Source organism: Perca flavescens, chromosome 19, assembly GCF_004354835.1.
Source record: "Perca flavescens isolate YP-PL-M2 chromosome 19, PFLA_1.0, whole genome shotgun sequence".
Classification (NCBI taxonomy): domain Eukaryota; kingdom Metazoa; phylum Chordata; class Actinopteri; order Perciformes; family Percidae; genus Perca; species Perca flavescens.
In genome coordinates this window covers 32,890,189-32,904,562 of record NC_041349.1, presented here as the reverse complement: position 1 = coordinate 32,904,562, position 14,374 = coordinate 32,890,189, and the positions used below count along the sequence as shown (strand labels likewise).

General features: G+C 39.0%; 1 protein-coding gene across 1 annotated transcript in view; it reads right to left on the bottom strand.

Annotated features, from left to right (window-relative positions):
* The window catches only part of sorcs2 (sortilin-related VPS10 domain containing receptor 2), a 371,041-nt gene that overhangs the window by 39,349 nt on the left and 317,318 nt on the right, over positions 1 to 14,374 (bottom strand). The window contains exons 11-13 of the mRNA XM_028563724.1: positions 11,234 to 11,336; positions 8,128 to 8,204; positions 7,763 to 7,854 (exon numbers count right to left, since the gene is read on the bottom strand). Coding sequence (XP_028419525.1) covers positions 7,763 to 7,854; positions 8,128 to 8,204; positions 11,234 to 11,336 — 272 coding nt within the window. The remainder of the gene's footprint in view (positions 1 to 7,762; positions 7,855 to 8,127; positions 8,205 to 11,233; positions 11,337 to 14,374) is intronic.

The following is a 14,374-nucleotide window of genomic DNA, read 5'->3' as shown; positions in this document are numbered from 1 at the left end:
AGACTCCGATTTAATACAACAATATCTGTCAAACAAACAGGGCTATAATTAGTATAAATAAGATATAAAATAAATGTGATTTATGGAGGTTAAAAAAGTAACTAAGTAACTCTACATTTTAAATTAGCTACTTTTACTATTTTACTTGTACTTGAGTAAACAACAAAGTAACAGTACTTTTACTTAAATAGAACATTTTTTTTTACTCTTTTCACTTCTGCTGATTTATTTAAATCTAAAAATTGCATAGACCAATTTAATTTAATTTCCGAGTTCCATCTACAAACACATCAAAGAAAATCGGATAACGAGATAGTTTTTCGTGTTCCGTTTTTTAATATCAAAACAAAAAACGAATAATGGGTTGTTTTCCGTTTTTTGTTTTTCTATTTACTACTGGTAATTGGGAAACTGGCCGTTTCTCGTTTTTGTTTTTTTCCTTTCAAAACGAAAATCCGTTGGCCGCCAACTACACGGACCGTAAGGACTACATGAGCTAGCTAGCTGTTTCTCCAACTTCAGTCAGTACAAGGCAGGATTAGCCGGGGACTTCTTCTAAACAAGGGCGCACTTCACACTTTGTGTGGAATACCTGCAGAACAGGGACATGGAAGTAGTTCTATACAATTTATTTTGTAGATCAGGGGGAATTAATGTGTGTTGTAGCAGTGCTTTGCCATTGCACTTTAGCCTAGCAGCTAGCGGAGTTTCCTTCTGCTTATAGCTTAATCCAGACAAAACAACACGGTTGAATGTTTGCCTGCATGCACGTTTTGTAGCCTAAAACAGAGCAGCTTATATTGGTTATATTAAAGGAAGCAACAATTTAGCGGGCGGCCGAGTTGCCCTCTATTCTCTCTGTCTACTCAGCGCTAGACTGCTGTGCTGCAAAGCGCTTGCCCACTTAAATGACCGCAAAATGCAGCAATAACACATTGAGGTGAAATAGAAACGTTGTAAAGTTTAAGCCGATGTTATTTCGGGGGTAACACCCTTCACGTCACCCGCGGTATTGACAAGCTTGTTGTGTTATTGTTCACTTTTAACTCCCTTTACATCTTCTTTGCTATGTCTTGTCTATGCTCACTTTTCATCACAGCCACAATCATACGCTACTCTTACAGCTCGCTCTCCACACAGGCACTGACATCACTCACTTAAAGGGGCCGTAGGTAGGATTGGGAAGATCCAGGACTTAGCCAAAAAATTTGAACATTGACAACTTCTCAGTCCCTCCCCCCGTTCCGCTAAAGCTCAAAACGGTCTGCTAAGCCCCTCCCCCCACAAGGGAGAATGAATGCGTGTGCATGATTCAAAAATCACACGCATTTCGGCAGTGGTATTTTAGGAATCATGTTCATCTCAACAACTAATCTAGTAGAATGAGACCTTGTTAATGCCATAAGCTCCAAAATTTATAATAATAATTTATATTTATTAATCCCGCAAGGGAAATTACAGTGTTTTTTACTCTGTTATAGAGCACACATTACACACAGGCCTGAAATACACACACATGCTCAGTACCTATACATGCTCTAATGGAGAGATGTCAGAGTGGGGGGGGGGCTGTCGATGGACAGGCGCCCCGAGCAGTTGGGGGTTCGGTGCCTGGCTCAAGAGCACCTCGGCAGTGCCCAGGAGTACTAAATCTACATAAAAGGCATGACAGTCAAAAACATATCTTTTTTTCACATAAGGGATAAAGCTGCTCTTACAGGTCCCAAACTGTGCTTTTGAAAGTAGATTCTTGTGTCTGTATGTGTGTACTTTTAAAAAGGAACATTCTCAGATCTGTACACACAGTAACTACAATATATGCTGTGGAAATGAAACTAATAATAATATAATATAAAATATATAAATATTAATTATTAATAATATAATTAATAATATAAAAACACTTAGACACAAATTAATATAAAAAATAAACCAAACCAATCATACTCTGTTTGGCTTTTTACTGATAACTAATAAATGGGGCTTGTAGAACTGTTGTATAAAAGCAAAAAGGCCTTGTGCCTATGACTAAAGCACAGCAGTGTTGATATTCAGTACAACAGTACTCCCTCTCGTGTGATATTGATTAAAAAGTCCCATGGCATGAAAATTTCACTTTATGAGGTTTTATAACATTAATATGAGTTCCCCCGGCCTGCCTATGGTCACCCAGTGGCTAGAAATGGTGATAGGTGTAAACCGAGCCCTGGGTATCCTGCTCTGCCTTTGAGAAAATGAAAACTCAGATGGACCAATCAGGAATCTTCTCCTTATTAGGTCATAAGGAGCAAGGTTACCTCCCCTTTCTCTGCTTTGCCCGTCCAGGGAAAGATACTTCAGATACAGTATTAGGGGACCACTAAGGTCTATATAAAAGAGACTTCAGATACAGTATTAGGGGACCACTAAGGTCTATATAAAAGAGACTTCAAATACAGTATTAGACGGACCACTAAGGTCTATATAAAAGAGACTTCAGATACAGTATTAGGGGACCACTAATGTCTATATAAAAGAGACTTCAGATACAGTATTAGGGGACCACTAAGGTCTATATAAAAGAGACTTCAGATACAGTATTAAGGGACCACTAAGGTCTATATAAAAGAGACTTCAGATACAGTATTAGGGGACCACTAAGGTCTATATAAAAGTTCTTCAGATACAGTATTAGGGGACCACTAAGGCCTATATAAAAGAGACTTCAGATACAGTATTAGGGGACCACTAAGGTCTATATAAAAGAGACTTCAGATACAGTATTAGGGTACCACTAAGGTCTATATAATAGTTCTTCAGATACAGTATTAGGGGACCACTAAGGCCTATATAAAAGAGACTTCAGATACAGTATTAGGGGACCACTAAGGTCTATATAAAAGAGACTTCAAATACAGTATTAGGGGACCACTAAGGTCTATATAAAAGAGACTTCAGATACAGTATTAGGGGACCACTAAGGTCTATATAAAAGAGACTTCAGATACAGTATTAGGGGACCACTAAGGTCTATATAAAAGAGACTTCAGATACAGTATTAGGGGACCACTAAGGTCTATATAAAAGAGACTTCAGATACAGTATTAGGGTACCACTAAGGTCTATATAATAGTTCTTCAGATACAGTATTAGGGGACCACTAAGGCCTATATAAAAGAGACTTCAGATACAGTATTAGGGGACCACTAAGGTCTATATAAAAGAGACTTCAAATACAGTATTAGGGGACCACTAAGGTCTATATAAAAGAGACTTCAGATACAGTATTAGGGGACCACTAAGGTCTATATAAAAGAGACTTCAGATACAGTATTAGGGGACCACTAAGGTCTATATAAAAGAGACTTCAGATACAGTATTAAGGGACCACTAAGGTCTATATAAAAGAGACTTTAAATACAGTATTAGGGGACCACTAAGGTCTATATAAAAGAGACTTCAGATACAGTATTAGGGGACCACTAAGGTCTATATAAAAGAGACTTCAAATACAGTATTAGACGGACCACTAAGGTCTATATAAAAGATACTTCAGATACAGTATTAGGGGACCACTAATGTCTATATAAAAGAGACTTCAGATACAGTATTAGGGGACCACTAAGGTCTATATAAAAGAGACTTCAGATACAGTATTAAGGGACCACTAAGGTCTATATAAAAGAGACTTCAGATACAGTATTAGGGGACCACTAAGGTCTATATAAAAGTTCTTCAGATACAGTATTAGGGGACCACTAAGGCCTATATAAAAGAGACTTCAGATACAGTATTAGGGGACCACTAAGGTCTATATAAAAGAGACTTCAGATACAGTATTAGGGTACCACTAAGGTCTATATAATAGTTCTTCAGATACAGTATTAGGGGACCACTAAGGCCTATATAAAAGAGACTTCAGATACAGTATTAGGGGACCACTAAGGTCTATATAAAAGAGACTTCAGATACAGTATTAGGGGACCACTAAGGTCTATATAATAGTTCTTCAGATACAGTATTAGGGGACCACTAAGGTCTATATAAAAGTTCTTCAGATACAGTATTAGGGACCACTAAGGTCTATATAAAAGAGACTTCAGATACAGTATTAGGGGACCACTAAGGTCTATATAAAAGAGACTTCAAATACAGTATTAGGGGACCACTAAGGTCTATATAAAAGAGACTTCAGATACAGTGTTAGGGACCACTAAGGTCTATATAAAAGAGACTTCAGATACAGTATTAGGGACCACTAAGGTCTATATAAAAGAGACTTCAGATACAGTATTAGGGGACCACTAAGGTCTATATAAAAGAGACTTTAAATACAGTATTAGGGGACCACTAAGGTCTATATAGAAGAGACTTCAGATACAGTATTAGGGACCACTAAGGTCTATATAAAAGAGACTTCAGATACAGTATTAGGGACCACTAAGGTCTATATAAAAGTTCTTCAGATACAGTATTAGGGGACCACTAAGGTCTATATAAAAGAGACTTCAGATACAGTATTAGGGGACCACTAAGGTCTATATAAAAGAGACTTCAGATACAGTATTAGGGGACCACCAAAAGAGACTTCAGATACAGTATTAGGGGACCACTAAGGTCTATATAAAAGTTCTTCAGATACAGTATTAGGGGACCACTAATGTCTATATAAAAGTTCTTCAGATACAGTATTAGGGGACCACTAATGTCTATATAAAAGAGACTTCAGATACAGTGTTAGGGACCACTAAGGTCTATATAAAAGAGACTTCAGATACAGTATTAGGGGACCACTAAGGTCTATATAAAAGAGACTTTAAATACAGTATTAGGGGACCACTAAGGTCTATATAGAAGAGACTTCAGATACAGTATTAGGGACCACTAAGGTCTATATAAAAGAGACTTCAGATACAGTATTAGGGACCACTAAGGTCTATATAAAAGAGACTTCAGATACAGTATTAGGGGACCACTAAGGTCTATATAAAAGTTCTTCAGATACAGTATTAGGGGACCACTAAGGTCTATATAAAAGAGACTTCAGATACAGTATTAGGGGACCACTAAGGTCTATATAAAAGAGACTTCAGATACAGTATTAGGGGACCACTAAGGTCTATATAAAAGAGACTTCAGATACAGTATTAGGGTACCACTAAGGTCTATATAATAGTTCTTCAGATACAGTATTAGGGGACCACTAAGGCCTATATAAAAGAGACTTCAGATACAGTATTAGGGGACCACTAAGGTCTATATAAAAGAGACTTCAAATACAGTATTAGGGGACCACTAAGGTCTATATAAAAGAGACTTCAGATACAGTATTAGGGGACCACTAAGGTCTATATAAAAGAGACTTCAGATACAGTATTAGGGGACCACTAAGGTCTATATAAAAGACACTTCAGATACAGTATTAGGGGACCACTAAGGTCTATATAAAAGAGACTTTAAATACAGTATTAGGGGACCACTAAGGTCTATATAAAAGAGACTTCAGATACAGTATTAGGGGACCACTAAGGTCTATATAAAAGAGACTTCAAATACAGTATTAGACGGACCACTAAGGTCTATATAAAAGATACTTCAGATACAGTATTAGGGGACCACTAAGGTCTATATAAAAGAGACTTCAGATACAGTATTAGGGGACCACTAAGGTCTATATAAAAGAGACTTCAAATACAGTATTAGACGGACCACTAAGGTCTATATAAAAGAGACTTCAGATACAGTATTAGGGGACCACTAATGTCTATATAAAAGAGACTTCAGATACAGTATTAGGGGACCACTAAGGTCTATATAAAAGAGACTTCAGATACAGTATTAAGGGACCACTAAGGTCTATATAAAAGAGACTTCAGATACAGTATTAGGGGACCACTAAGGTCTATATAAAAGTTCTTCAGATACAGTATTAGGGGACCACTAAGGCCTATATAAAAGAGACTTCAGATACAGTATTAGGGGACCACTAAGGTCTATATAAAAGAGACTTCAGATACAGTATTAGGGTACCACTAAGGTCTATATAATAGTTCTTCAGATACAGTATTAGGGGACCACTAAGGCCTATATAAAAGAGACTTCAGATACAGTATCAGGGGACCACTAAGGTCTATATAAAAGAGACTTCAGATACAGTATTAGGGGACCACTAAGGTCTATATAATAGTTCTTCAGATACAGTATTAGGGGACCACTAAGGTCTATATAAAAGTTCTTCAGATACAGTATTAGGGACCACTAAGGTCTATATAAAAGAGACTTCAGATACAGTATTAGGGGACCACTAAGGTCTATATAAAAGAGACTTCAAATACAGTATTAGGGGACCACTAAGGTCTATATAAAAGAGACTTCAGATACAGTGTTAGGGACCACTAAGGTCTATATAAAAGAGACTTCAGATACAGTATTAGGGACCACTAAGGTCTATATAAAAGAGACTTCAGATACAGTATTAGGGGACCACTAAGGTCTATATAAAAGAGACTTTAAATACAGTATTAGGGGACCACTAAGGTCTATATAGAAGAGACTTCAGATACAGTATTAGGGACCACTAAGGTCTATATAAAAGAGACTTCAGATACAGTATTAGGGACCACTAAGGTCTATATAAAAGAGACTTCAGATACAGTATTAGGGGACCACTAAGGTCTATATAAAAGTTCTTCAGATACAGTATTAGGGGACCACTAAGGTCTATATAAAAGAGACTTCAGATACAGTATTAGGGGACCACTAAGGTCTATATAAAAGAGACTTCAGATACAGTATTAGGGGACCACCAAAAGAGACTTCAGATACAGTATTAGGGGACCACTAAGGTCTATATAAAAGTTCTTCAGATACAGTATTAGGGGACCACTAATGTCTATATAAAAGTTCTTCAGATACAGTATTAGGGGACCACTAATGTCTATATAAAAGAGACTTCAGATACAGTGTTAGGGACCACTAAGGTCTATATAAAAGAGACTTCAGATACAGTATTAGGGACCACTAAGGTCTATATAAAAGAGACTTCAGATACAGTATTAGGGGACCACTAAGGTCTATATAAAAGAGACTTTAAATACAGTATTAGGGGACCACTAAGGTCTATATAGAAGAGACTTCAGATACAGTATTAGGGACCACTAAGGTCTATATAAAAGAGACTTCAGATACAGTATTAGGGACCACTAAGGTCTATATAAAAGAGACTTCAGATACAGTATTAGGGGACCACTAAGGTCTATATAAAAGTTCTTCAGATACAGTATTAGGGGACCACTAAGGTCTATATAAAAGAGACTTCAGATACAGTATTAGGGGACCACTAAGGTCTATATAAAAGAGACTTCAAATACAGTATTAGGGGACCACTAAGGTCTATATAAAAGAGACTTCAGATACAGTATTAGGGGACCACTAAGGTCTATATAAAAGTTCTTCAGATACAGTATTAGGGGACCACTAAGGTCTATATAAAAGAGACTTCAGATACAGTATTAGGGGACCACCAAAAGAGACTTCAGATACAGTATTAGGGGACCACTAAGGTCTATATAAAAGTTCTTCAGATACAGTATTAGGGGACCACTAATGTCTATATAAAAGTTCTTCAGATACAGTATTAGGGGACCACTAAGGTCTATATAAAAGCATGTAAAAGCAGCATGTCATGGGACCTTTAAATAATATGATCTCATCCTGTTAAAAGATGTGTTACCATAGTGAGGACTGCTATTAATATGTTAACATAATGTAACAGTAATCTTACTTGAGTATCTTGAGTGGAATAGAGGTGTCCTTGATGGCAACAATGACCCCACCGTGGTCCAGGTACAGGATATGATGCTCCTCCTCGAAAACCTTAAAGTAGAAAGTTGGAGGTAAAATGACAAAGAAAATCCTATTACTAAATGTAATAATATATTGTTATAAATTATGTTAGCATTGTAGAAGTGTTCTTAATTTGGTACAAGTCATACTTTGATGTACAGTTTGGAGTGAAAGAAATCAGATCTAAAATTTGACTTTGTATCTCAAATTGTGTAACTTTCAGGAGTGCAGAGGGAAAGTGTAGAGGAGGCTAGGAACAGCAAAGAGGGAGTGAAGAGAGGGGAAAAGACAGACAGAATGTACCTGTCTCCACGTCTTCCCGCAGTCTGAAGTTATGTACATCTCTTCCTTATACTCTACTAGTTTGGAGCCAAGGTTACCTGAGGGAGAGATGAAGAATTTTAAAAGCAGGCAGGGAGTCTCATATGAGGCACGCAACAGCAAGAATTAAAACAGTCAGGGAAGAACACAGAAGTGGAGAGAACCGAGACTAGCCAGTAATTAACCAAACAGAGACAACGTTTAGGTTAGGTTTGAGGATTTCCCTCTTAGAACTATTTTAGGGGCTTTACTTTTTGATTATTCTTAAAGCAATCTACTGAATGGAAAGAATGGTTGTAGCGGGGGAAAGGAAATAAAGGCTAGGGACATCTGTGTCCTGTCAGTGCCAACAGCAATGTTTTTTTATTTTATTTAACCTTTATTTAACCAGGTAGGCCGTTGAGAACAGGTTCTCATTAGCAACGGCGACCTGGCTAAGAAAAGCGTAAGCGTGCGAGACAATAAAATATGCTACATAAAGGCTACATAAAGTGCAGATTAAGTAGTCATAACAACGCAATATGCATAGATAGTCTGTAAGAAGCTAAAACGTAGTGAAGAGTCAATATACAGTTAGTGCAAGTTGTGGTCTAGTTAGTGATGTAGATCAGAAATAACACAGTAAACATAAAAGACAGTCTATAAGAATGCTGAATGTAGTAAAGAGTCAATATACAGCTAGTGCATATATATTTCACTAACTCACTATAATTATACAATATACAGAAGAGTAGAATATATCAGTCAATATACAGAAGAGTAGATGAGTGGTGCTAAAGGACAAGTGTGGATGTGCATCTGAACAAAAATGCAGTGGGGCATGACAGAGATAATGGAAATAGGTGTGCAAGGAACAGTGCATGAATGATGGAGATGGAGAGCAGTTAGCACGTCCAGTGATCGGACAGGAGCGCAGACAGACGTGCTTTAAAGGCAGTTAATGGGATTAGGATTTTGAGTTTCAGGGTTTTTTGTAGTTCATTCCAGTCATTTGCAGCTGAGAACTGGAAGGAGTGGCGGCCAAAGGAGGTGTGAGCTTTAGGGGTGACCAAGGTGATATAACTGCTCGAGCGAAGGCTGAGGGTGGGTAAAGCTATTGTGACCAGTGAGCTTAGGTACAGCTGGGCTTTACCTAGCAAGGACTTGTAGATGAGTTGGTACCAGTGGGTTAAGCGTTGAGTGTGTAACGAGTGCCAGCCGACTAATGCATAGAAGTTGCAGTGGTGAGTGTTAGAAGGGGCTCTGGTCACAAAACGTATGGCACTATGGTAGACAACATAGAGTACTTTCAGGAGAGAATTTGAGGCAGTTCTGTAAATGACATCACTGAAGTCCAGAATTGGTAAAATTGTCATTTTCACCAAGGCGAGTTTGGCAGCATGAGTGAAGGAGGCCCTTTAGATAACAAATAACTTTAGATTGAAGGGGAGTTATGTGTTGCTGGAAGGAGAGGGAACTGTCTACCCTGCTCTACAGGAATCATCTCATAGGTGAAAAGACCAAAGAGGTTGTTGACATGTCAGCTAAAGGAGAAAAGGAAAGAGTTACCGAGCAAGAGGCCGCCAGAAAAGAGTTGAGTTTTATTTGCGAGACGCCGAAATGGACGGCAATAAGATTCTGAATGGAAAGTTTACTTTTAAAAAGTTGCCAAATGGTTCCATTGACAAGACCAAAATGATGTGTATGTTCTGTCGTTGTGAGATGAGCTATCATCGCAGCACGTCCAGTCTGAAATACTGATGGCCGAGCACACAGCTGATGGCCAAGTACACAGCTGATGGCCGAGCACACAGCTGATGACCAAACACACAGCTGATGACCAAACACACAGCTGATGACCGAGCACACAGCTGATGGCCGAGTACACAGCTGATGGCCGAGCACACAGCTGATGACCAAACACACAGCTGATGACCAAACACACAGCTGATGACCGAGCACACAGCTGATGGCCAAGTACACAGCTGATGGCCGAGCACACAGCTGATGACCAAACACACAGCTGATGACCGAGCACACAGCTGATGGCCGAGCACACAGCTGATGGCCGAGTACACAGCTGATGGCCGAGCACACAGCTGATGGCCGAGTACACAGCTGGTGGCCGAGCACACAGCTGAGGGCCGAGTACACAGCTGGTGGCCGAGCACACAGCTGATGGCCGAGTACACAGCTGATGGCCGAGCACACAGCTGATGGCCGAGTACACAGCTGGTGGCCGAGCACACAGCTGATGGCCGAGTACACAGCTGATGGCCGAGCACACAGCTGATGGCCGAGTACACAGCTGGTGGCCGAGCACACAGCTGGTGGCCGAGCACACAGCTGATGGCCGAGCACACAGCTGATGCCAATTCTCCCCTCCCCCTCGTCAAAGCCAGGCGACAAAAGCACAAAGCAAGCCCATCCCCTTTTCCTTGTTGATAAGAGCATTAAAATGAGAAAAGAATAATGGGACAAAAAGAAATCAAGGGACATTTAGAATAGATAAAAATGTGCGATTAACTGTGACATTAATGCGATTTAAATATTTTAATCATTTGACAGCACTAGTTTAATGCAATCATAACAAATGCACAAGGTCAGTATTAAAGCCCTTCCAGACGGTTCTTGTTGTGTATTTTGGGCTACTGTCAGATCCGTAGTTGAGATACACCTGATGGATTGTGGGTAACTTTAGCTTCCGTTGTTGGTGTTAGCCATGCTGCTGTTGGACTTATAAACGGTAAACATTCCGTCGTAGTTTGGGTTATCATTGTTATATCTAGTAACCTAACAGTTCTCTCGATAAGACTAATGCATGTGCTGTCTAGGTGAAGTTAGTTACCCCCGGAGTAAGTTGAATCTAATACAAAATCCCTTTTAAAGTACATTTAGAACAGATAAAAAAAAATGTGCACCCCCACTTCCCACGCCAAAGTATATTATTCTTTCTGCGCTTTCTTCAATTTTTTTTTGTGGAGTATTTCCTCATCTGAAGATTGTAAAGCCCCTGGAGAAACATTTGTGATGCTGGGCTATATGAATAAAACAGACCTGACTTTTAAAAACATCTACGGAATAAGTTATTTTTGCTGTGGAGACTCACCAGCACCCATGATGAGACCTGGAGCAGAGTCTTTGGTGTGGACAGTCCCGGACACGTAGGGGTTGTCTGCCCAGCGGAGGTGGAGATGGAGGTGACAGTGGGGCTGCAGAACGCAAACACAGAGACATTTTTTATTTGGGGATAAAAGTATCATTCTCCACTGTTCCACCTTCTAATAGATTGTTCTACAGTGGATTTGTAACAATGGCATTTAATACAAGGAAATAATATCACTTCAGTGAAATGGCGGGTGAACCGAAGACACTCTCTCATGTTCAATTGTTTTTAATGAGTCTTACCACGCAGATATCTTATAATCCTGCTGCGAACACAGCTCAGCATGGGGATTCATTGCTCCTAATCACATTTAACTTGGGGAAAGATCTTTAATGGAAGCTAATTCATGTGAAATGAGAACATGAGATTGGACTTTTTGTCAGAGGCAGAGCTGCTCTCAACGTTGTCGGTTTATTCTCAATAGGCAGGGCTGAAGACAGTCCATTCTACAAAGTCTAGAAACTTTCTGTCACAAATAACATTTTGTATTTCCGGAGAACCACTGTTGCAATGACACTTGTTATTATAGGACAATAACTAAATATGTTTTGCTTGAAGTATGTTTGCAGCAACATAATTACATTCTTTAAAGCCCAATGAATTAAAGTCAACTCCCTATGTCCCTTCTATAGACATTTCATTAAGACCATTTGTGCCAATGAAGCCTAATTAATTGACATTAATTAATATTTACTTGCCTGCACTCTTTGTAGGTTATCAGCAACAGTTGTTTAATGTTTTGGACAAAGAATAAATTGGGGGCACCAGTTCAATACAGAACAGCTGATAACCATGCCTTTTAGTCCCAAAAATTAAAAGTCTTTGCTACGAAGAAAATCATTTATATACTGCCACAATTTGCCTCTCAATATATATGTCAGTCTCTCCTTGGCCATGCTGTTCATTGCGCCACATTCTTTGAACAAGCAGCAAATGTAGGTGCCTCCATTTTCTTCCAGATGGGAGCTATAGCAAAACCAATACATTTATATTCTTGGGGTTTCAGATTGAGATTTGTTGGATACAGGTGTGGCAAAATCATCTCAGGGTCACGTGGAATATTCACAGACAAGATGAACACAGTGTTTCCCTCCAGAATGTTTTCATTTAGAAATGACGGCTTCATTTACCTAAGACTATACACCGCTAAATCAGAAAAAGCATGGAAACTAACACAGAATCAACACGTTAATGGCAAACAATGAATAAAGCAAACTATAATGCCGAATCAGACAAACGACAGCAGCGTATACGTCTGTGGGAGATTACCACCTGAAGGCCTTAGTCGCTATATCTGACCTACAACCCAGAGCATCAACCAGTTGTGTCCAGGGCTTGATAGTCCCTCTTAGGGCTGCACGATATTTTGTTACATCGTTTACATCGCGATGTGCGCATGCACGGTAGTCACATCGCAGGATGTTGCGATGTTGACGTTAAAACTTTTTTTGCTGCTTGTTAGAAAAGTAAACTTTCACCGTTCTCCTTTTACATGATCGTTACCGGCCGAGCCTTCCCCTTTAAGACGGGTGGTCACGTGACGTAACGTTAGTCCGACGGGGTTCGTTATGGGAAGTGAGGCGGTAGTCAGTGTTTTATGTGCTAAAGCTAATACAGTTAGGCTGAAGAAACAAGGCGTCTGTCCCAACTATCGTTACAGTTCAGAGCCGCGACGCTCCGACGTAACACCAATCTCCAACAGCAGTCTGTGTCTGATATGACCTCATTTACACTGACTGAAGTGCTCTTGGATACACAGTTTGTTGCTAGTGTGTGACATGCAGCCATCCACCAATCACAATCAATGTTGATCAATTTATCTAACAAAGCTGGCCCCGCTAGTCGACCCCAACCTGGAATTTAGGGGACGCAACATGCATGCATTATTATTAATATCATTCACTTTAGCCTGGAAAGTATTATATGAATACAACGGTGTCATGTCAGTCAACCAGTGTATTTAACTACCTAATGTCCCTCTCCAAAATCTCTTCAGAAGGGTAGTCACAGCGCTTACCTGCTTTGGTTTTTGTAAAGCATTAAAGTTCAACAAAGAATGGTTCACATTAGAACATTTCCTTTTACATTTTTATTTTCTATGTAGATCTACTATTCCCCTACAAAATTACCCCAGTAGTCGAGAATGATTTAGTATTTCCAAATGGAGCTATTAATGTCATCTTGTAAAAATTTGTCGCAATATATATCGCAAGAAAAAAAAAATATTGCAATGTCAGTTTTTTTTTTTTCAATATCGTGCAGGCCTAGTCCCTCCCATCCCAGTTGACCCTACAGTTAATGTGAACTAAACTTCCTTATTTTGATGTTAACAAATTCTAGTCTCACTAATCTAAATATTCCATAATTGAAATATAGAGACATTCAGCTGCAAGTAGTATATAAACATCAGTATTATTATAAAGCATAATAACATCATAAAAATGAACATCCCCATTGTACAGCATCACATTACAAGGATGAGGTTACATAGCAAACATCAGGGCATTCCTATGTTTGTACATATATATATATATATATATATATATATATATATATATATATATATATATATATGAGTATGGATATCGGTGTATACAGAAATTAAACCGAAAATAAACAGTTCTACTTTGAAATCATTTTTTTCACAGTTCTGCTTGGCATTTGATAAACTCTCCACCTCTGTCCTCCTTTCTGAGGAGCAAAGGGGTTTTATCAAAGCCTCTTCTCATAGCAGGGTGCTTGTGAAAAGAGAGAGAGAGAGAGAGAGAGAGAGAGAGAGAGAGAGAGAGAGAGAGCAATTCTTGTTTGGGTTCCTGGCATTTGGAAAGCCAACACATCCATGGTTATTTGAAAAGTAAACCTCGGTGTCTTTGTTCTAGATTAGATCTCCAAGTGTGTCCCGTGGAATGTAAAAGCCTGTAGCCAGGTTGTAAAGCTGATATTTCAGTCGTCTTGGAGCCTGTTAAAAGCCTTGCTCAGAGTTTAGGGGTTAACCAAAAGCTTCTTCACGCTACCCTACCAAGGTCTTCTTTGTCTATCTCAATGCCTGAATCTATCCTCATAGAAATCACCTGTCTTACCACT